Here is a 25,033-nt window from a genome sequence, read left to right as displayed (position 1 = left end):
TTGCTTATTGGCCAAAAGGCCTGTTCACTCCAAGAACATCAAATATAAAAATAGCTATAACAATAACTGTATTTGCGTCACCAACGCATGACAACGCTCTGTTCTGTAACATGCGCTGCAATTTTGTCGTCTGCAGCTTTAAATTCTTTAAATTCTTGGATTCTGATAGGCTGTCAATGCTTTTAATATAAAAATAAAGTCCATCTCAATATATTAATAAAGTGCTTGTAAATTTTACAAATAATCTCAAAGAAACAGCATCACACTGAATTAAACATGATATTTTAAAGTAGAAAAACTGAGCTAGTGTTTTCTTGTAAAACGTACTCCAGTAACCTGTTTTATTTACAACTTATAATTTACACCATTCCTCCTCATAAGTTCCTTTAATCAAAATGTTTAATTAAAATATACGAGTAAAATAAGTGGGTGTGTGCGTTTGTACTCTGCTTACAACAGAAAAATCTTTTTTTTTTAACAGTGTATATTGATGATTCTAAAATAACACTGACATGTATTTATTGGTTACGTAACACGTGGTAACCGATGGTATTTCTTGATGTTTCAAAATATGCAGAAATGACATTTGAGAGCTGTAGAAGAGGGACGAAATGTCAGTGAAACTTTTAAGTCTTAAATCTGGATCTGTTCATCTCTCAGATCTATCTGAAATACAATGCACAAGAGATATGGACTAATGTTATGATGATTTTATGCTCGTTCTTGCAGCTTAACACCATCTGTCCCCATTGACTTTCATTGCATTAAAGAAGAGCAGCGTGAACATTCTGCTAAACTTCTGCTTTGAGAAAGTGAATGACACGAGAGTAAGTAAATTACACAAATGAAATTTTTGGGTGGACAATCGCTTTAACTGAAGATCCGTCAGTAGTCTCTATGTGAAGTGCATTAGATTATATATGGATGTTGTTGGACGTTCTCAGTATTGTCTGGTTTGAGGATGTGTTCTGCACAGCATATGTTTCCAGACTCATGAGGAGCCCATGGGAGTGTCGCTGGTGACTGCTAGCTCAGATGTACTGTGCTGGGCTGTTGGGGGTCTGAGTGGCTGGTCATCTGTTGTGTGGTGGTGGAGATTATGCAGCTTTATCATTAGAACAGATCCAGGAACAGCTGATCCTTGTACCAACCTCCTTTACACCTAATTAGCCTCATTAACAGCCTCACCTGAACTCAGCGTGCAGCACGGCCACCTGGGAGCCACCGGCAGGTAAAAATACCTCACACAGGTACCGCCCTCCTCTATTATTACACCAGCTGCACTGTCACACACATCAACTCACCTTTCACTTCACACACACACACACACGCACACAAAGACTGTGCAAACACCCAAAACACAAGAGACACATATGTGCACATTTAACACACTACAAGGGAAAGGGCACATGCAGCTCTAAAAAATAACTTGATATTACCATGTTTTTTTGACTCATACCATGACTGTACCGTGCATCTACCAGGCAGTGTTGTTTATTGTTAACTAATACCATTAAAAATGGTCTTTGGTAATTGAAATAAATATGAAATCAAATAAAAAATAAATGTTATTTATTTTATTTATTTATTTTATTTTGTTATTGTTAACTAAAACTATGACGATTAAAATTAGTTTTCAGTAATTGAAATAACGCTTAAATAAAATAAAATATAAATATTAAATGAAAAACTTAAAAAACTTTAAGAAATTTCACTTCACACACACACACACACACACACACGCACACAAAGACTGTGCAAACACCCAAAACACAAGAGACACATATGTGCACATTTAACACACTACAAGGGAAAGGGCACATGCAGCTCTAAAAAATAACTTGATATTACCATGTTTTTTTGACTCGTACCATGACTGTACCGTGCATCTACCAGGCAGTGTTGTTTATTGTTAACTAATACCATTAAAAATGGTCTTTGGTAATTGAAATAAATATGAAATCAAATAAAAAATAAATGTTATTTATTTTATTTATTTATTTTATTTTGTTATTGTTAACTAAAACTATGACGATTAAAATTAGTTTTCAGTAATTGAAATAACGCTTAAATAAAATAAAATATAAATATTAAATGAAAAACTTAAAAAACTTTAAGAAAAATTAGAATTGTTGCCATGGCACAAGTACTTCAATTACTAAAACTAAACCTGAAATTAAATAAAAAATAAATTGTAACAACAATATAAAGTATAACAATATAATAAAAATATAACAACAACAAACTAACAAATAAATGAATAAAAACAAAGAAAGCACTCTCACATTTTGGAAAAAGTGTATAAACATTGTTATAAACTATTAAAATTAAAATAAATAAATAAAATATTACATGAAAAACTTTTTTAAAAATTAACCAAAATTAGAATAGTTTAGGTTCAAGAAGTACTAAAACTGAAATAAAAATAAATAAAAAAATATAAAAACAAAAAATAAAAATGACAAAAGCACATAAAACTAAAACTGAAAAATATTATTGTTGTATTATAAAAATAATGCTACTGTGTAACAAATAAACTACACATACAATGAAATACTATATTGATATGTAAACGGTATAATGGTATTACCATAAAAATGTTTTTTAATTATTATATATTTTTATTATTGATACTGCTGTTGTTGTTGTTGTTATATAATTATGTAATTATATATAATATTCTGGTACTTTTTTGTGAGAGATAAATGCTGTAAACAAACACATTAGCCATAACTCAGAGATGCATGCATAAAAGACATATGAAATAAACAAAGCACTGAAGCATTACATGTAAAGACAAATACCCTGGCTAGTGTGTGTGTGTGTGTGTGTGTGTGTGTGTGTGTGTTTGTACGCATGCTGATGTCCCCCGTGGGCCTGAACACCAAGTGCTCCACCGTCACCACGACAACCAGCGCCAGATGAGCTTGTGTTGCGCATTTGCCAGCTTTATGTTAAATATATATATATATATTTTTTATTTTTTTATTTTAGTTTTTCCTCAAAATATGTATTTACAGTATACATAATTAACCCATAAGAAACCATCCAGAACACCTTATCTGTCACATTTTTTAAGTTTAAAGATAAGCAAAGAAGATCAAACTAGTAGCAAGGTTTATTAAACATAGAAAATCTAAATCCATGGTAACTAGTGACAAACTGGAACAGAGAACAAAGCAAACAAAAAGTCATTGATAATGAAACAAAAACTATGGATAAATTACATTTGAACAGATATTCACATAGAAAACCGCTATTTTAAATTGTAATATTATTTCACAATTTTACTGTTTTTACTGTGTTTTTGATCAAATAAAAGCAGCCTTGGTGAGCAGAAAATTGGAGTACGATTTAAAAAACATTTTAAAATCGTACTCCAAAACTTTTAAATGGTAACATACTTCCACATTAAGTTTATATAATTGTTTGCAAACCTTTTTTTGTTTGTTTTTTGTTATGGGTCGTATCAAGACACATTTACTTACAATATTAAGTGTTTACTGAAAAACTGAGCGAACAGTTTACATTTAAAACAAGAAAAAAATATTGTTGTCTCTTTGAATTCATTTTATTCTGTTATTTTTCTTAGACCTGTGAAAGATATTTTTCTTTTGTATTTTCCAGAATGTTTAGATATTTGTACTGGAAAACAAGACATTTTTTGCATTGCAGAACCAAAACTGTTCAATGCTTTTAATGATATCAATCCCTAACCAGCATAACTATATTATGACCCACTAGTTGCAGTGGTTGGTTCAGTCAGACTTCATTTTTGTCTGTTCTGGTTGATCGTGACACGCTCATGTCGCTGCTATTATAATGATGTGTCGTCTTTACTGTAGCAACAGGCTCTTGTCAACTCTTTCTGCTTCTGTCTCTTTACGCGCTCAGGTGTCTCTGTACTTTTGCTTCCTTCCTCCTTTGTCTTTTGTATTTGTCACAATCTGTCGTGGGACGCTTGACTGTGTTGTATGAGGTAGGGGGTCAGTCAGGCGTGCGGCGGAGGAGACAGGAGTCCCCCGTGCGGAGATTCCTCGCTGTCTGCCTTAATTGAGACACACTGTCATAGTGACAAACAAGCATGGTGAGTGTGTTGTGGGGGTTTCTGTGGATGGAGGGGGTTAGAGAAGAGCTCGGCTGTTAATCAGCTCTCCATCAACATGAATGACAGAAAAGAGGCTCGTCTCTCGACAGTGACAGCCCGGAGAGGATGGGAAACCATGCTTTCATATTCCTCTCTTCTCTTTCTCTCAGTCCTGTTTGCTCTTCTCATCCACTTACGTTCAGCACACGCTCAACTGAAGTCTACAACAGTGTGTTCGTCAGCTGAGGAAGCATGCTATAAGGTCTTCTGATTTATTTTTTACCTCATCATTTGTAGACACCTGAGCTTGGTCTTTGTACGTGTGAATTTAGCCTGGTGTAGAAATGAATTTGAAACGATTTTCACTCAGAAATTGCTTGTAAATTTCACAAATAATTACAAAGAAGTGGCAGGTGAAAATTTTTTAAATTTGAAATTTGAGTCTTAAACAGGTGCCATGTGAAAGTCAGCTGCATACATGTTTCTTTAGGTTACGTAGGCCTACATTTAATGGATATTTCACTCAAAAATGAAATTTTGTAGTTCTGTCATCATTTATTCACTTTCATGTAACATAACACAATCATAGACTAAAAGTAGTCTATATGCATGCACTACAACGACAAGTCTTACAAATCTTATAACATTTATTTATATTCAACAAGTTTGAATATATCCACCTTATTTTCCAACACTGTGAATGTGCAATACTTCCAATTCTTTAGCCACTATAAAGAACTAGAAGAGTTTGTTTATAATTACAATACATTAAAATAATATGATAATAAACACCACTTTGCTATATCAAGCAGCATAACGAGCTGTTTTGCACAGCTTAAATAACCCAGATAGCACACGTACATCTGCAAGATCGCTTCATCTTGAAAGCATCTGCCGTGTACAAACATCTGACAGACGTCTCTACAATGTCAGTTTTACATACATTCTAAATCATAAACATCTTAAAGACATCTTATAAACGTCTATTTAACATCTGATAGGAAACGTCTTACCCAGATAGCACACATGTCAAGATGTCTGTTAAAGATCACTTCGTCTGGGAAGCATCTGCCGTGTACAAACATCTGATAGATGTCTTTAAGATGTCAGTTTTACATACATTCTAAATCATAAATATCTTAAAGACATCTTATAAACGTCTATTTGACATCTGATAGGAAACGTCCTATGGAAGTATTGCAAATGAGCAAACACTCATTAAAAAATACGTCTTGCAGATGTCAAATAGACGTCTCTGGGATGTACGTGTGCTATCAGTGAACTGACACCGGAAGCCTCGCTCATTCCATGACAAAATGACGCTTCGTGATAGTTATCTTTATGGGTGGAGCGTCTTCCAAAAATCGTATGAATTCATACGAGATCGCCACCTTGTAAAAGAGTTGCGTTTTCCATATGAAAATCACGACGCTGCACAGGCCACGGCACGGTGTTTGATCGCACACTGACAGACACAAGAAATCCTAATTGCACCGATGCAAAGATTCAAAGCAAGGCGGAACCCTGCCGTTCAAATGCATTAGCGTTAGCTCGCATTAAACCAAAATGGAAACACGATCTAGCCATTCTCATTGGCGGAGCGCTGAGAGAGAGAGACTAGTCCCAGCGGGTGCGTTCTGCGCTCTGCCAAAAGCAAACTGAATATGCATTAATGAATTCCATTGAAATGCAAAGTCTAGCAGCAATTTGTTCCATAAAGCTCTTAGAGAAATATGGATTAGACAGGGGGCAATACATTAGGTGTTTTAAATAGCTTTGAGACGTTGCATTTTTTTCTCCATTTTGCTTGTTCATGACTGAGAAAACCTGCTGTGGTTTCAATATGCATGAAGCCCTTTTCATGTTGGCCATTCCCTCTCTTTGTCTGGCCCTGTAGGTGGCACGAGTTGGTCAGTAGACAGGCTGGTTCGCCTAGTAATAGTGTTCACATGTTTAAGGAGTCACAACAAAACCTGACATATTGTTATGTTGCTGCAGGCAGGTCGAAGATATTCAAACTGGGCTTAAGTTTGGATGATCTACATGACTACTAATCTCACTACGAAACACTGGATGGGTTGAGAGCATGATTTATGCACGCTTATGTATGGAAAAAACATTATTCCAGATTCTACAAATAGTCTGTATCTCAAGTATCTAGTGCCGTTTTTAAGATTATGTCCCAAACAGATACTTTGCAATCCATAATAGCGTCAAGCCATAAACGTCTTCCATGTTAATCCGAAGCTGCCTTCCAATTTTTTAAAAAGGTCCCTATGCAGTTCTCACTGCTCTCTATTCACGGTGAGGGGTTGTCGGCAGAAAACTTAAAATTAGTTTGCATTGCCTTGTAACAACATAATCAAAAAATGATATAAATTTTCATATAAGTCGGTATGATTTGTAATGTTCTTGTATTAAGTTTTTGAAAGACATCTCTTATGCTTATGCATTTATTTGATCAAAAATACAGTAAAATATTGTGAAATATTAATACACTTTAAAAGAACCATTTTCTATTTGAATGTCTTCATGGTCACAGGTTCTTTTAGGAATCATTCTAATATGCTGTTTTGCTCATTGATCTCATTTGAGTTAATTATTTTTTGGAACCTGATGGACACAAGGCAAAGGCTGACACATATCTACCATGGTATAATGCTATAAATTGATGTATACAGCCTCAGGTCATCAGAATGAGTGTAATTCCCACACACACGTTTACACTTTCAGGAGGCCCCTGGTGTGGAGAAGAGAGCCACACTAGAGAGGGGCCAAATCAGTGACAGCAGTGGCTGTACGGCTGCTGTTAGACCCTGAAGCGCAGACTTAATTAAACAGACCCTCTCTCTCTCAGTCTGTTCCAGGGGGTCTTTAATGAAGTGGTCTCCTCCATCGATCCTGCTGAACATTGGGTCTCCTTCCTCTGCTGGGTTGGCTGGCAGCCATTTGGCTTCGCTCTGTCAGCTCCCCGTGGCTAATTAGCTCTGTTGTTCTTTTGCCTCCCTGAGATTTCCTCCCTGTTTCATGTTGAGGAGGGAAATGCAAAGAGCGCTGGATCAGGCATAGCAATCCAACTGCCAGCAGTCCTTACATTAACAACATCATGCTACAGCATTGGAGAGACATATCTTCATGTAAATGAACGGCCAAAGTGTCTGTATTACTGTGTGTGGATCCATGTCAGCAAGTTATATTACACTTATAAACTCTCTGATAGTTTTTGAACTGAGTAAACAGCATATTTAATATGACACATAAGTGTAAAATGTTTGGAAGGGAGGGAATTGTCCTTTCTGCTATGTATCTTTTCTTTAATCAGTATTGATAACTGAATTTAATCATATGTATATTACCGGTATTATCCTAAATATAGTTGTTGTTTTTTAAAGTAGATGTCAGCAGGACGTAACATAGGAGCTTATTCATTGGGAATTGATTGGATAAAAAGTCTCAGAAAGCAACAGAGCCTATTTTGAGCAGCCTTGGTTTTGTTTTTTCCCATTCATTTTTCCCAAAGAGATTTTACAAGCATTTACATTGAAGAGTTATAAGCCATTAACCAAACCCACCAGCTACGAGGTGAATCACAGCATAAACTTTCATTTGAAGCAAAAGAAGTATTTGAAAACTAGACAAAATTGGCTTTAACCCTTTCATGCATGGTGTCCACATTTGTGAACAGTTCATTTAATTCCATTTAGGGTTCATTTATGATGGTAATTTTCTCCAAACCACTTGAGGGCAGTAGATTGACAGCAATATTGTAACAGTGGCTACTATCATGCATTCCAAATATTCATTGCTTGATGACATCATTAATCCAAGATGGCTGACAGCGATAGCCATGTGCTAAATGCCCCAGGCATATCTGTGAAAAACTTTTATACAAGGTAAAAAAAGGACAGCATAGATCAAGGAGTCAGTACAGAATAATAGAGAATATCCCAGAGGACAGTGGAAGTGACACTGACAGCATAAGTTGTTACAATCAGCAGTGAATGTTTTCCATGATTTGCCCATATTGCTAATAGGTTTCCGCATATATGTAACTACTGTTATTGTTCCTACAATATGTGTTTCATTGTTATTATATTGTAATATTATTGTTTTTAATGACTGAGCTGATATAAATAGCATAACATGCCATCAAAAAACCAATATTACATATTGTCAGCTGTGGCTTTATGTCCCATTTTATGCCTTTGTTGCATGGTGTGGACAGTTAAATAATTTTGTAAAAATGAAAATGGATTTCAATTTTAGCATCATATTAAAGTAATAAAAAGAATCATAAAAAAATCTAGATAATGTTTTCCATAATTCATGCATGAAAGTTAAGCGAAATAACTACAATCATGAAGCATTAGGATTAAAAACATTGAAACTGAGCTTGAACTTGTTTTCATATATATATATATATATATATATATATATAGATAAATTAGTGCTGTCAAATGATTAATCGCAATTTATCGCATCCAAAATAAAAGTTGTTGTTTACATAATACATGTATGTGTGCAGTGTATATTTATTAGGTATATATAAATACACACACATGCATGTATATATTTCAGAAAAATTGATTGTTTATATATTAAATATATTTATTTATAATATAAATTATATGAATATAAATATAGACATGTAAATACATGTAAATATTTTCAATATATATACTATATGTATGTGTGTATTTATATATACAAATATACACAGTACACACGCATATATTATGTAAACAAAAACTTTTATTTTGGATGTGATTAATTGCGATTAATCGTTTGATCGCACTACTTCATTTACAGTGTTCTAGACCTTTGTGTACTACATTTATGGAAAGTGACTGGAACAACTTTCCCCCAATCTCACTCTTCTTGTTCTCTCTTTAATTTTTCATATGTAAACACCACAACCCTGTCTGAGAATATATAGCTATATACGTTTCTTCTGAAGGAATTTCCAAGCTCTATGTGTGTCATCACAACGACATCCCTCTGTTTACCTCAAACGTGTTCGCAAATGAACGGGCAATGCCTGTGTGTTTATAAAATCCCTCACTCATCCTCACATTGGTCTCAGTATCAATGCCGAGCTCTGTTTTAGCGCGGCTGACAGCCCCAGAGAGACGCACCTCTAATCATGGCAGGGTGTCTGAGCGCAAACACCGAGAATGACATCCCGTGCCAACAATGCACATCCGACACTTCTCTCTCCCTCCAGATCCCTCCTTTTTGCTCCCGTGCATTGTTTTCCACGCTTGTCTCCCGGCAGCGAGAGCGTTTCCCTCTCTTAGTGTCAATTAAAAGAGTGAACTCTCTGCATTTGTCAACATATCATCTCCGGGCCCCGGCGTGACGCACGGATGATTTGTCGGTGCTTCCTGACACGGTGTGGGAGACGGTGATCTCCCTCATTAGAGACAGAGCGAGAGCCATCATATCTGACATGATACTTACCAGCTGAACCCCCCACTCTCAGCTATGAGTCTGTCAGGCCTGTCACATCAAGCCCCCACCAGCGTCTCGTTCTCTCTCAGGGAGAAGCGTGCATGGCTTCTGCAAAGAGTGAGAGAACAGGCATTTCATACAGACACACTTACTCACAAAGTGAAAGATTTGGTGCTAGTGTGCATGGTGGACGTGCAATGCCAAGTTTGTTGATGTAAGGATCTCATACAGATGAGTCTCACAAAACCTGTCAACATGTCGCCTTAAAATTAAAATGAAAGCCTTGTAGTACTAAGATTGTTTTTTTTTTAATGGAAAATGATTTCCATTGCAGTTAAGAACTGATGCAATGTTAGTACCACTGATTTGCTGTTATAGTTTTTAATCCTATTTTAAAGTGTCGTGTTTTGTTATTTTTATTAGTTTTAGTTTTTTTGAAATATGTCTGTATCTATAGTTTTTATTTCAGGTTTAGTTGTACTTATTTTAGTACTTCAAGCTAAACTAAGCAAAAATGAAAACTGTTGTCTTGGCAACTGGCAGAAATAAAAGAATTTCACATAATGAAAATGTTTTTTTTATTATTATTATTAGTTAACAGTAATATCCATGATCATAATACAGCTTTACCTATAAAAATAAATGTCTTTATGCTGATTTTTTATTATTATTTTATTTATCAGAACAAGGTACATTGAAAATATTCAGTGACAAAGGCATTCATTTTTCACTTTTTCTTCCCACAAATCCCCATCTCAAGATGAACCACCCATATGCCATTTACGTCACAACAACATTGAAATGCAAATAGAACAAAATAATAATAATAAAAAATAAAGGATGGGGGGGGTACATTCTTTTCAATATAGTTTATTAAGAGCTCCCATGTTTTGTAAAATGTTCTGGTTGATTCCTTGAGAAAATATTAGATTTTTATTTATTATTATTTATTTTTTTTACAGTATTTGTATGCATTTCCATTGTATTTGACCATTGTATTTGTATTTTTCATTTTATTTTAGTTAACGTTTTAGTAATGTTGTTGTGTTTTTGTCATTTGTATTAGTTCTTGTTCTTTTTAAATATGTCTGATTTATAGTTTTTATTTCAGTTTTATTAGTTTTTGTTTTTATATATTTTTTTCATTTCATTTTAATTTGAAAGTTTTAGTAATTTTGTTGTGTTTTGTCATTTTTATTAGTTCTTGTTCTTTTTAATTATGTCTGATTTATAGTTTTTATTTCAGTTTTAGTGTTAGTTATTTTAGTACTTCATAAGCAAAAATTAGAACTGTTGTCTTTGCAAATATAGCTGAAGTAAAATAGTTTTTTATATTTTATTTCGATTATATATATATATATATATATACTATTTATTGTTAACAATAATATCACTGATCAAGAAATGGGGTTGACTGTCATGAGAATATTTTATTATTATATTTTAATTGTATTTTTCATTTTATATGTTATTTTATTTTTTATTAAAAATGTTTATTTAAAATTTTTTTTTGTAATTTTGTTAGTTTTTTTTTATATGTATGTTTTCAGTTTTTATTTCAGATTTGGTTTTAGTTCAAGTTAAACTAACCAAAAATGAGAACTGTCTTGGCAACTATAGCTGAAATAATATGTTTGTTTATCTCTTCATTCATTCATTATTTGTGTGGTTTTAGTTTTAACTTACAAAATGGATTTGAAATGGGTTTGATTTTTTTTTTGTAATTTTGTTAGTTTTTTTTTTATATGTATGTTTTCAGTTTTTATTTCAGATTTGGTTTTAGTTCAAGTTAAACTAACCAAAAATGAGAACTGTCTTGGCAACTATAGCTGAAATAATATGTTTGTTTATCTCTTCATTCATTCATTATTTGTGTGGTTTTAGTTTTAACTTACAAAATGGATTTGAAATGGGTTTGATTGTCATATTGAGTAGTTAATGTAAGAAAAATGTCTTACATGCATTATATATATATATATATATATGTATGTGTGTGAGATTTTGTGAGATTAAACATATAATGATGTTGAATAATGTTATTTGAAGTTTTAAGTGAATGTTATATTCTTTTATAATGTTTTAGTTATCTTTTTTATCATACTAGCATTTCCATTTTATTTTATTGTGATTATATAATGCATCTGTATCTGTAGTAGATTTACATTTATCCAAATGTACTCATTTTATTCAAGTTATTCATTTTTTTCAATTCACGCGTTCCCTGGGAATCAAACCCATGACGTTGGTTTGGCTAGTAGCAGGCTCTGCTGTTCGAAGACAATGCAGTGTCATTTAAAATCTACTTTTGAATAGGAAAACCTTCAAAAAGCCAAAACGACGGTCAAATGCTTTACTTTGGTCAATAAGCCATTTTTGAATGAATTCAAGCATCATCTCACCATAGCTCATCTTCATGGTTTATGAATATCACCTTAGAGCTTCTTCCTGTCGTGAGGTGTGGCATTCATTTCATGCTATGTTTGTAAACATCTCTTTCCATAATTGATGGAAGTGTGATTTTATGCTCTAAAATGAAAGCACTTCTTTTGTGAAATGAAGTCAGTAAAGAAGGAAGCGTGTTGTTTTCTTTGGGAGTTTCTCTGGAATGTTCTGTGACTCCCTTCAGATGATCAGCAGTATCTGAAGAGTGATGTGTGCAGATCATGACCTATAAACAACAAGCTGGGTTGGTTACCGCAAGCTAATTAGCTGGCATGAACTGAGACTTTTGCCTGAATTATGGCAAACGAGGTTCATATGATTTTTTCATTTTTTAGATTTATTTATTTGTATTTTTAATTATATATATATATTATTGTGGTTGATGGAAACACTGTGGCACAATAAAAACAATTATTTTTGTTTGAGCAGTTCATTGTTCAAAAATCATTTTTAAAATAAATGACCAAACTTTTTTTTTTAAAAGTTTAAAATTATGAGTTTTATCCAAAGCAACTTACATTTTATCAGTCATACATTCCCTTCATGTGTTCTAATCACAGCTTGACTGGGAAAATATATATACATATATATTTTACAGAAATAATAATAATAATAAAAAAACCCAGCTGTATTTACTTAAACGACACTTTCAGTAATGTCACCTACAGCAATATACAATTATGCTTTTGTCTCGTAATAAGATTTAAACATGTACATCAAGTAGAAAGAAATGGTATAAATGACAGAACATTATAAAAATATACAAATACAGTCATCACATCTCACAGAAATACTGTAACAGCAGAAACACAGAATCAATCCAGTGGAAAAACAAGAGTGGATTTTAACCAGAGTCCAGTGTTAAACATCAAATACTGACTGTTTATACAGAAAAACATGTAGAAACATTCTTTACACTTTTTCAGTGATGTTCATTATGTATCTATTACTTCATTTGATCAAAAGTAAGCGTACCTCATCTGTGAAATCAATCAAGTGTAGAACAGAATTTGTAACAAAACATTTTATAAAAACCTTGCTATGGATTCTGGAATTCTGAAAATGGATTCTGAAAACATAAAAGTCTTGACTTTTTGGGTATATTAGCAAGGCACACATATAGCCCAAAACATGCCTCTATTTAAAAGGCCTTTTTGACATACAAAACATTATGGACAGTAATATGCCGACTTTGTGTTTGAAATATCTCTCTCTTTTTCTTTACACTCAGTAATAAAATATCTTATTTTCAAGGATATCGCACTCCTATAAATGTTGGCATCCTTTTCATGACACATGAGGGGGGGAAATCTTCATAATGGTCACAATTACGTATCTTAGTGTATTTACATCTTTATCCACATGCTAAAGTACCATTACTTAAAGGGGTCATATGATGCGATTTCAAGTTTTCCTTTCTCTTTGGAGTGTTACAAGCTCTTGGTGCATAAAGAAGATCTGTAAAGTTGCAAAGACTAAAGTCTCAAATCCAAAGAGATATTCTTTATAAAAGTTCAGAGTCAACCACGCCCCCCTAAAACGGCTCGTTCTAACACGCCCCCACATATCTACCTCACTATGTGGAAATATTAGCATAATGCGCCCAAATGTGCACGCAAAGAAAGAAGGCGTGGTTTCAGTAACCGCAGTTAGTGTTGAAGCAGCATGTCAGAGAGACGCTGTGCATTTCGGGTGTTTTTCTAATAATTATTGTATTTTGATTATAAAAATTTAATTAAACCATTAAAATGGAATCTATAATAATTAAAGCAGAAAAAACACAAAATTTGGTAAAAGTAAAAAATGGAACCCAGAAAAATTAAAGCGAAATTCAAAGAATTTGAGAAAAACAAAAACGGGGATAAAACAGATTTGATAGGGCCCTCTAAAAAGTAATTTTTGTTTAACTTTTAATTAATTGTTGTTCAATTTTGTAAGTTTCATGATTTCAATTAATAAGACATGCTTTTTTATTACTAAAAGTTAACCATTAAAACAGAATCCAGATAAATAGACAGATAAATAGGCAAAGAAAGAAAGAAAAGAAAAAGAAAGAAAGAAATAAGGAAAAAAAGGAAAACACTGAATATGGGGGAAATAAAACCGATTTCATCTGGCCCTAAGATTTACTTTTTTGTTGTTTTTTTTGTTAATAAATTGTTGTAATTACTCAAATTTAATTTATTTAAAAAAAAACAGATTCCAAAAATATTCAAATTAATAAACATTTTTAAAAAACAATGCAGAAAAATTAAAATGGAAAACACAGAATTTAGGAAAATAAAAAAAAGATTTCAAAGTGCCCTAAAATTGTTTTTTCATAAATTGTTAAATTAAACAAGTTTCATAATTTAGATTAATTAGACATGCTTTTTAATTACTAAAATGTAACTTACCCCTTAAATCTAATCCGTGTATCATTCGATCATTCGTTTTTTGATTTAATATTGAAAGTAGAAAAATGAGAAAACGGCTCCTTTTTCGTTTTTCGTTCATGGGTGGAAAAATTAATAAACAGCTTGAATATTCGATTTCTACACGTGGGCGGGAATTAAACGGCCCTTTCTGCTGATTGGTCAACCGAAGATCAAACTTGGGGGAAAATAAAATAGATTTCATGGAGCCTTGAAATTTCTTTCTTTCTTTCTTTTTCTTTCTCTTTTTCTTTTTTCTTCTTTTCTTTCTTTCTTCCTTTCTTTTTCTCTTTCTCTTTCTCTTTCTTTTTTCTTCCTTTATTTTAATGTTAAACGTTTAATAAACTGCTGTTAAATTTAAAAAGTTTCATGATTTAAATTAATTAGACGTTTGTTTTTATTACTAAAATGTAATTGATCTATTAAAAGGAAATCCTGAAAAATTACAATGGAAAACATGTAATTTGGGAAAAAAATTAAATGGAATTTAGGGGGTGGGGAGGTGGAAGAACATTTGTCATAGGGCCCAAAATGTTTGTTAAACTTTTAAAGTTGTTGTTAAATTGTATGTTTCATAATTTCAATTAATTAGACATACTGTTTGATTATTATAATCTTAACTGAACTATTAAAACGGAATACAAAAAAATCTAAATGGAATTCAGAAAAATGTAAAAAGGAAAAAAATGAATCCGGGAAAAAATAAAACAGGAGTTCAGAGAAAAATAAATCGCGGGGCTTTAGAGCATGGATGAAACAAAAGGACACAAGGACTGAGCAGCCGAATGAACGAGACCCAAGACCTTACCGTATCCTCACAGTTTTCTCCGCTGAAGTCAGACACACACTCACAGAGGTAGTGATTGTGTCTGTTCACACACGTGCCTCCATTACGACACGGGTCCGACTCACACTCGTCTATGTCCACTTCACATCTGGAACACAGAAAGTCATCAGTCTAACTGATTTCACATTGAATCAGCCTGTGATGACGTGTGCAGAAGACCGGTGCTGATGCTGATCTGGCCTCACCTGTCTCCAGTGAAGCCCGGTCTGCAGGTACAGTTCGCTCCCCACAATCCATCAGTGCAAACGCCTCCACGTTCACACTGTAAATCCACATCACACTGTCGAGGAGGGAAACGCCATCTGATGGATGAGACGCACAGATGAATGACAAATGTTCGTTTTCAGTAAGATTTACTAATATGAAGTGTTTGTGTGCCTGTTATTGTGCATTTAACTTGAATCACGTTCAACAGACATCTTTTTTAAAGCTGTGGGTGAAAAATTCACTCTGTCATTTGCTTAATAAAAGTCTACTTTGCGATATTGTTGACAAACATGTTTATAGTGCATTCTATTCAATGTGTTTATTGCTAGCGCAGCCTTTACAAGTGATTTGCGTGCAAGGTATCTGGTTGCCCTGACAACCTCGTGCACTTACTGCTTCTCTGTGCAATCACTTTAATGATACAAAGTAAACGTGAAGTGTCTCCTTCAGTGTTATTAAAGCAATATATTTGACTTTTCAAACCTTACTAACATGGTTATTAGATGCAACTAAAACTAGATCCATAAAAATAAATAAATACATTTTTAACAAAAAAAATAAGTAAAAAAAAATCTAATTTTTTAAAGTTTACATTGGTATAAAAAAATTAAATAAAAACTACCAAAAACGATACAGCCATATAAAAAAAAATAAAAGTGAGTGAGTGAGTTTTTTTTCAGTGAGTTGCCAAGGCAACATTTCTCAGTTTAAGTATAAAGAAAAAAATTATTTATTTATATGGATCTAGTTTTAGTTGCATCTAATAACCATGTTAGCAAGGTTTGAAAAGTCAAATATATTGCTCTAATAACACTGAAGGAGACACCACGTTTACTTTGAACAATGTGACATTTTTAATTTATGCCATACTTATCTACTAAAAATAATCAAATAAAAAAATGTTTTGTTAATTGGAATAAAGCTGAAATAAAATAAAATATAAATATTAGATGAAAACATTGAACTTAAAAAAACAAACATATATATATAAATATATTTCAATTAATTACCAAGTTTTAAGTCATTTTTTCATCTAATATTTCTATTTTAGCCTTATTTCAATGAACACTAATTATTTTCAATAGTTTTCTAAATCAGATTAAACATGTACATTATATATGCTGAACGTATTTTCCATATTTTCCAAAGAATTGTATTGAATTGAATATCTATGCATAAACTAAGCCAGTCGATTTGGTAAATCACACTTTTAAATACATTTTCAGCTTTTCTACAGTAAACGTACAAATTCACACGCCGTGTTTCATTAAAGTGATTGCACAGAGCAGCAGTAAGTGCACGAGGTTGTCAGGGCAACCAGATACCTTGCACGCAAATCACTTGTAAAGGCTGCGCTGTCTATTTGTGCGCTGCCGTGCAGGTGCATCCTGCGCTGTCTATTCTATTCATATATATTCTATATGGTCAGACTCACTGGCAGAATGGGCCGGTGTGATCAGGTGGACAGATGCAGGTGTATCCTGTAACAGCAGCCACACATGAGCCTCCATTCTCGCAGCGATGCTCCTGGCACTCGGGCACCTCCAGCTGGCAGTTCTTCCCAGCATATCCGGGAATGCACTGGCACTCATAGTCCCCCGGCAGGTCCCGGCACGTCCCGCGGACACAGGGCTGCTTGCCGCACTCGTCGACGTTCTCCTGGCAGCGTTCACCCATCCATCCCGGGCCACATTCGCAGGAGAGGAGATTGAAGAGGTCCGTGCAGGTGCCGTTGTTCTGGCAGGAATCAGAAAGACAGGAGGAGGAGCTGGTGCATCCCAGACGAGGCTCCGAAATCCCACCGACTCGGATGAACTGTGACGTTTGCGGTGCTTCTTCCTCTAGGTGTCCAAAAAATGGTAAATAAACGCCACCGATCCGCACCTCGCCCAAACAGCCGGTGTAGTTCTCCGCCAACAAAACGATGGAGGAGTTGAAGAAGCCCATGTTGCCGGCGGCTGCCAAACTGAATCCGGCCACTCGACCGTCGACAGTGAGGTGCCAGCGGGACGTTGCTATCCTCGAGCTGAACATGTAGAGCTCCACCTGGTGCCAGTCTCCATCTGAAACAGGGCCGTCGCTGGTGAAGGCGTGCACCTCCAGACTGTTCCCGTCACGAAACTTCACGATCAGGGAGGAGTTCAGAAGCCCCATGCAGAAGAACTCCAGGCGGCTGGAGGCACGTAACAGCGTCCCGTTCTCCTCACGCGTCCGGAGCTGCATTGAGATGCTCGTCACAGGGATGAACAAGGAGCCATTGGCGCTGAACTTCAAAGCGTCACTCTCAAACGTGGCGTTGGCTAAACCTGGAGTGAGCAGGAGATTATTAAATATGTATGAGTAACACTGAGGTGAAGCACTTTCTTCATGTAAACACTCGTCAATCTGATCGAGATGTTCTGCTTTAGAAAGTCAGAAAGTCTATCAGAAGAGCTTTAGTGCCAAGTATGTTTACACACACACAAGGAATTTGTCTTGGTGACAGGAGCTTCCAGTGCAGAAGAAAGTACAGACATTTAAAGCAGATCTTCTGATTTTATGTATAGTTCACAGCTATTTTTTGTGTTAAAATACTGATTCATGTTTTGGGCAGTATTATTTTAGTGTCATTGAGATACTATTATAGTTTTATATATAAAATAATACTGCCCAGACCATGACAATCAATGTCAATATACAGTATATATATTGAATTAGAATTATGTTTGTATTTTCTGATTTAATTTGAATTTTAGTAACTTTGTTGTGTTTTGCCATTATTATTTTTTATTTGTCTATTTTTATTTCAGTTTTAGTTTTGGTTATTGTAATTGTAATACATCAAGTTAAACTAAGTTAAAATGAGAAAAGTTGCTTTGCCTGCAATTTTTTATTTTACTTTATTCGAGTTAATTTGGTCAAGTATTTTTTTTTTTTAGTTAACTATAGTAACCCTGGCTCTAGGTCAAAATGAGCCTAATTGGATTCAATACAATTCACCAAAAATTACACGATGAAAATAATAATAATAATAATAATAATAATAACAATAAAAAGAAAAAACAGTAAACCTTTAACAATAGTACTTCTCATACAAAAAAACACTATTTAAAAAAAATGTAAATATTTTTCACAAAATGCTAATATTATATTATCGAAATGTGCTATTTAAAATTTAGAATTTAGTTTTTGTGTGTGTGTGCTTTCCCAAAGAGTTTGATTACCAGCTAAATTCATATGCATAACAATTATGCCTTCAGCATCATTTTTGAATTATTTTAGTATCACACAGATACAGTTTTTATTAAAGTTTTTAATCAGTTTTTATTTCTATATTTTCTGTTTTCATTTAACTTTAGTTAAAGTTTTAGTCATTTGTTTGTACGTTTTTTTTGTTTTTTTTTTATATATATATCTATATAATTTACCTTTATTTTAGTTTCTCATTTCTAGTTATTTTAGTGCATCAAATTAGAAATGTCTCTTTGGCAATTAGTTGAAATAAAAAGTTTGTTTTTATATTTTATTTCAGTTAACATAAGCAACAAAAGTGTTTTTTTATGGTTTTAGTGTCAGTTTTAGTTTACTATAATAACCATGCAACATGTACTTTTTTTTTCAAATAAAAGTGTCTTGTTTAAATGTATAAAAGTAACAGTAAACACCCTTGGAATGTAGTTAAGAAACTGACATGACATAAAATACATATATATATATTTAGTAAATTATTTTGGGTCTGTGCACCATGCTTTTATCCATGACATTTTAAGATTAAATTGACCCACTAACATCAGATTTCACGACACCTCTTAGTGTCGACACTTTGCTGGCATGTTCATGACCCTAAATGAGAAACAGCCACACTTTCAAGAGATTAATATCCTAGCTTAACCAGTATTCCCGACAACTCACAAATGTGCTGGCGGTCAAACTGACCCGGAACATAATATAAGAGTTAAATGTTTATTTTTTCTAATTGACTTGTCTGGTTTCATCTATCAGCTTGCTTGTCTGTTTAGTTTTTTTGAATACTGAGAAAAAAACTAAAGGTAAAAACAAAATCCAGTTGACAATGAAGCCTGAACAGAACAGATACTCACACTCATAACCGTCAGGTAAGTCCACACATCGAGTCCCAGAGTCACACGGATCGCTGACGCACCACACGCGAGTGTCACACGTCTTCCCAGAGAAGTTCAGCGGACACGAGCACACAAAGTCATTCCAGATGACCCGACATTTCCCTCCGTTCTGACACGGCCTCATCTGCAATAACAGAGTCAAAGAGCATTCGTGATTGTGCCGAATCTGAGAAGACCAGACAAGCACTAAGACCAAGTTTGAGGATGTAAAGATCAGCAGAAAAAGTAGACTAGCATTAAATAGCTTGGAAAAATTCAACTGTTTTATGTTACCAAGTCTGCATTCATTTGATTATAATATTGTGAAATATTATTACAATTTAAAATAACTGTTTCCTATGTGAATATATTGTAAATGTAATTATTCCTGTGATGCACAGCTGAATTTTCAGCATCATTACTCCAGTCTATATGATTCTTCAGCAGTGTTATTTTGCTTATATTTTGAATTAGTTTATATTTAATTTTAGTAAAGTTTTTGTATATTTAGTAAACTTTAGTTAAGTTTTAGTACATTTGTTGTGTTTTTGTAAAAAAAAGATCCCTTTTTAAAAGGGATCATGAAATCAAAATTCCCTTGATCTTTTGACACATAAGAGATCATTGTACTATAAAAAAAACATCCTGTAATTTGGATAAATTTTATTTTTCAGGATTCACAGATGAACAGAAAGTTCAAAAGAACATTTACTTGAAACAGAAATCTTTTGTATCATTATAAATGTCTTTACTGTCACTTTTGATCAATTTAAAGCATCCTCGCTGAATAAAAGTATTCGTTTCTTTAAAAAAGAAAAGAACATTTTACACACCCCAAACTTTTGAACGGTTATAATTCAGCCAGTCTCACCTTACACGTCTGGTCGCCGACACAGCCCTCCAGCACATTAGAGGAGTTTCTGGGTAAGTAGCTGGGATGCTGTGGTTTGTGGCTGATGCTGCCGGAGTACATGTACAGCTGTGTGTCATCTATACGCACGTCCTGCAGGCAGCCCTTAAAATATCCACCCCACTGTCTGGCGTTTTCTCCTTCAGGAAGTCCACCGAGATACGCCACATCTCCAGCCTCCACCTCAAAACCAATCATCTCTCTGGGAGTAAAAACCTGCTGCATTTGATTAAACAATATAAAGCCTTGCTCTTTTTTAATGGCCACAAAGACCTTCTCCCCATCGGTTAGGAAGCTGGAGGCTTTTCTGATGGAGTTGTATATCGCAATGTATAATGAGCCGTTTTTCAGAAAGACAGTGAGGTAAGCTTGATTCTCACGCTGGAGCTGAAAGACCAGGCCGTTTAACTGACGTGATTTCAGCCACAGTGACACGCTCACGTCACCGGCGTGCTGCTGCATGATGGGAAACGCAGCGAAGCTCCTGTTGCGCTCGGGACTGAACGTCCATGAAGTGAACTCTGTGGAGAAAGACAGCTCAAAGGTTTGAGTAATACATCAGTGTGAATATGAAACCATCATCACACGAAAGCCCAGTTCATATTTCACCCCAATAATGAGAAAAAAAAGAAGAGTTTATATTTGATCAAATACTTTAGGACTTCTCAGATTTGCTAATTTTTTGTTTTTAACTTTTGTTTTTCATTTTCACGGCTATTAAAAGTTCTCATTTCTATTTGTTCACAGATTTTATTTGAGCGTTTTGGTATTTCTAAATCAATTTTAATTCTCGTTCAGTTCTCAGTGATGATTCTCATTCACAAACTTTTTTTTGTCAGCTTAACCCCTCTGACCTAAAATTATATTAAATTAAAATTTATTTAAAATACCACTGATATATATATATAATTAATTTTAATTTTAAATGAAATTAACTACATTACATTTTTTTAATAAATTACCTAAGTATATATACATATAAACATGCATTTATATATATATATATATATATATATATATATATTCACGTTACATTTCAAAGTAGAGGCACATCAATTACATAAGCATTCAAGTTCACAAATTGAAGTCACATAATAGGCAATTTATTCCAGAAGCTGTTATTTAACAAGAAGCCTCACCTTCTGAACAGTTGTGTCCATGAAACGGTCTGCGGCAGTCGCACCTGTAGTCTGACCACAGATCCACACAGCGCCCGCTCTCAGAGCAGGGGTCCGGACCGCACCAGTCGCTCTTCTCACAGCCCATCTGGACATCCGGCTGCGGACCGAAGCTCTGGGGAAGAACCGGCTGAGAATCCACCAGCAGATCCTCAAAACAGCCCACGAATCCCGTCCTGGATGTGGTTCGGTTGAGGTATTCCTGCGGCACCCCGCCGAGGTAGACTTTCTCCAAACCGTGCGGCTGGAAGGACAGAAGCTGGTTGTGACCTCCATCCTCAGCTCTGGTCATGTCGTCTGATAGCGAGGTCAGAATTAATCTCTCATCCACACTAACCGAGACTTCGTGCCAGAGTGCGTCGCTGAAATCCCCGCTTAACTGCACAGCGAACTTTAAATCTCCTGATTCGGCTCTGGAGTGCAGGTTTCCACCAATTAGCTCCAGTATGAAAAAGTGCTCTTGGCTTCCCCGGAAGAAGAGAATTAGATTCGGCAAGGTCGTCCTGAACCTCAGCTGGACACTGGGCCCTTGCGATCCCACCTGCCTGCGGGTCCTGTTGCTATGCGGGACTTCGATGACCAAATAACCTCCCGTTGTCACGGAGAAGGTGGTGGATGTTTCGCATGTGTCACCATGGAAACCTGAAGGGCATCTGCAGGTGTGCTGATGCTGGTCTCCGTGCAGTGAAGGCACACAGGTGGCGTTGTTTTGGCAGAGGTCAGGCACACAGCCGGTCAGCGGGACGTCGCAGGCGCGGCCGCCCCAGGGCAGCTGGTCCGGTGCAGGAGGTGGACAGTGACACATGTAGTCATTAATGGCATCTTCACACCAGCCGCCGTTCTGACACGGTTCGCTCTCGCACTCGTCCAGATTAATCTCACACACAACACCTGCAGAGGGAATTACAGAGACTATGGTCATGTGATGCATATTCAACCACAATAACGCTTAAATACAAAAGCCAGAGTGATGCAAAAAAATACTAATTATATCAAACATATCAATAAAGGGGGAAAAAAAGGAAATTTCCTATGAGTGACCAGACTAGACTTAATGATTAATTTAATGATTAGGTCATTTATTTAAAAAAGAAAATTCTATTTAATTATTTTATAAATCATTTATTTTATATTTTATAGTATCATCATGAATTTAGGCTTACAAATAAAAGTCATAGAATTAAAAGCCAGGTTATTATTGTTAACTAAAACTAAAACCATAAAAAAATGTATAAAATAAACATCAACTGAATTAAAATAAAATATAAAAATAAAATCTAATTCAAAATATTGACCAAATTAAACATGTAAAAACATTCAATGAAAAAATAACAATATAAATATATATACTGTACTAAAACATTTAAAAATATATAAAAATTACTAAAAGTGAAAATATAACAAAATATTTTTAAATATTAACAAAATTAAAAACAAATTTTAACAACACACACACACACAATATATATATATATACACATTTCTCATTTTCCTTTCATTTTAAGTTGACAAATTAAAAAATTAAATAAAAATATACATATATATATATATATATATATACACACACACACACACACCTTAAAAGGACAACAAACAAGAAAATATCTTTAAGAAAATACAGTTTTCATAAAGTAAATCTTAAGCCAAAAGTCATAAAAACCAACCTATGAAGCTACAGGACAACCTTAATACATCAGAGCCAATGACTTACAGAACAGTGAACTAAAGGAAATTAATTGAGTTTTAATTGCATTTACTTTAATCCTTTGTCTTTAATCAGTTAGTAATGTAATCCTGCTAATGGGGTTGGCATGTCAGCATATGGTTGCAACTGTTACTTCAACTTAACTGCTGTTTAGTCTGTGAGACGACTGTTAAGTACTGCGGTGAATAATGCCACTGCACCAGTAAATATGTCCAAACTAAACAAAACAGAAATGTATGCACTACATGTGCAAATGCAGCTGAGCAAGAAAGTCCATCACTGTGGAGGACAGCAGGTGTCAAACACACAGTCTGCTATTGTGCAACCGTTCCTGAGAGTTGTAATCCGTTTTTGCCAGTGCAAACTGTAAAAGCTTCTAGTGGTTGCTTGCAATATATTTTGCATTCTTTGGCAATATTAAACATGAAACTAAAATAACCGTTAGGCTGCTTTGAAACAAAAGCTAGTTGCAGAGGCAACATTTTCATTTAGTTTAACTTGATGTTCTAAAATACCTAAACTTAAAATAAAAATTATATAGAAATTTAGGTAACACGAATAAAAACACCAATAATAGCAATAAACACACAACACTAAACTTCAACCATAACAAGACAAAAAAAAAAGCACAAATAAAAATATGAATAAAAACTATCAATGATACTAAAATAACAATGTCCAATACACATCTAATTTCTAAACTAATTTCTTAAAACAAGATACATTCATTTGAGATGCGAAATGACATAAAATAAAAAGTCTTGTTTTCTGAGAAATTTATAAAAACTTTGTAAAAAATAAAAAATACAAAGAGAAATAAAATGTATTTTATTCTTTGTTATCAACAACATCAAGTGCATTAAACATTACATTATGTCATGGTTTCCCAGACTGCGGTTTGTGAGGAACAACTTTTAATTAATTAAAAGTTAATTAGTCAACTTTTTAAAATGTTAAATTAAAATAAATAAATCTTTTTTTATTAAAAACCAATCAAAATAAAACACTTACTAAAAAAAAGATGAAATATTTTTTACACAATTTTCCATGTAATTATAGTCACCTGCACGGTGGCAGAGAAGTGCAAAACAAATCACAATTCTGAAAACAAAATAAATTACAAACGCAAATGCAAGTCTAAAAAACAAAATAATTCAGAAAACACAACAACAATTCAGAAAACATTATAACAAGTCAGAAAACACAATGACAAATTCGAACACAAAATAACAAGTTGGAAAACACAACGACAAATCAGACAAACCGGAAGAGGTAGGTATAGTTTGAGACAGCACCATTGGTTTGGGATTACTCACCGCTGACTGGACGAGACATCTGTCAATCACCGTATACAGGGAAGAACCAGCCGAAGAACAGCAGAGTCGTGGTAGAAAGTTCGGAGATGGTATTAAAGTAGCTCAGTTTAAATGTATTGTATGAATTGCCCTTACTCTGGAATAAAAAATACGGAGTGTATATTTACAGTTAGTTAAAAGTGGGACTGTAAATCATCAGCTCCCGTGGCACAGATGGATAAGCGCGTGTCGTTGGCTTTTTGACGCGATCGACCCGGGTTCGATCCCGTCTTTTGCCGAACTTTTTTTTCCTCCCTTTTCAAATCTCATATTAGCAATGGATTCTACTTACACTAAGTGAAAATAGCAGTATTTTTAGCAATATGCTATTTACACT

At 34.3% G+C, this 25,033-nt stretch overlaps 1 protein-coding gene across 1 annotated transcript in view; it reads right to left on the bottom strand.

Moving 5' to 3' along the window:
* Positions 1–15,109: 15,109 nt before the first annotated feature.
* crb2b (crumbs cell polarity complex component 2b) overlaps positions 15,110–25,033 on the bottom strand; it is a 32,368-nt gene continuing 22,444 nt past the window's right edge. The window contains exons 7-12 of the mRNA XM_016244117.1: positions 21,598–22,527; positions 20,420–20,979; positions 19,528–19,693; positions 16,884–17,754; positions 15,427–15,543; positions 15,110–15,329 (exon numbers count right to left, since the gene is read on the bottom strand). Of these exons, the coding sequence (XP_016099603.1) occupies positions 15,110–15,329; positions 15,427–15,543; positions 16,884–17,754; positions 19,528–19,693; positions 20,420–20,979; positions 21,598–22,527 (2,864 nt within the window). The remainder of the gene's footprint in view (positions 15,330–15,426; positions 15,544–16,883; positions 17,755–19,527; positions 19,694–20,419; positions 20,980–21,597; positions 22,528–25,033) is intronic.

This window comes from Sinocyclocheilus grahami, unplaced genomic scaffold (assembly GCF_001515645.1).
Source record: "Sinocyclocheilus grahami isolate Dianchi unplaced genomic scaffold, SAMN03320097.WGS_v1.1 scaffold708.1, whole genome shotgun sequence".
In the NCBI taxonomy this organism is placed as follows: domain Eukaryota; kingdom Metazoa; phylum Chordata; class Actinopteri; order Cypriniformes; family Cyprinidae; genus Sinocyclocheilus; species Sinocyclocheilus grahami.
This window is presented reverse-complemented; position numbering and strand designations above follow the sequence as displayed.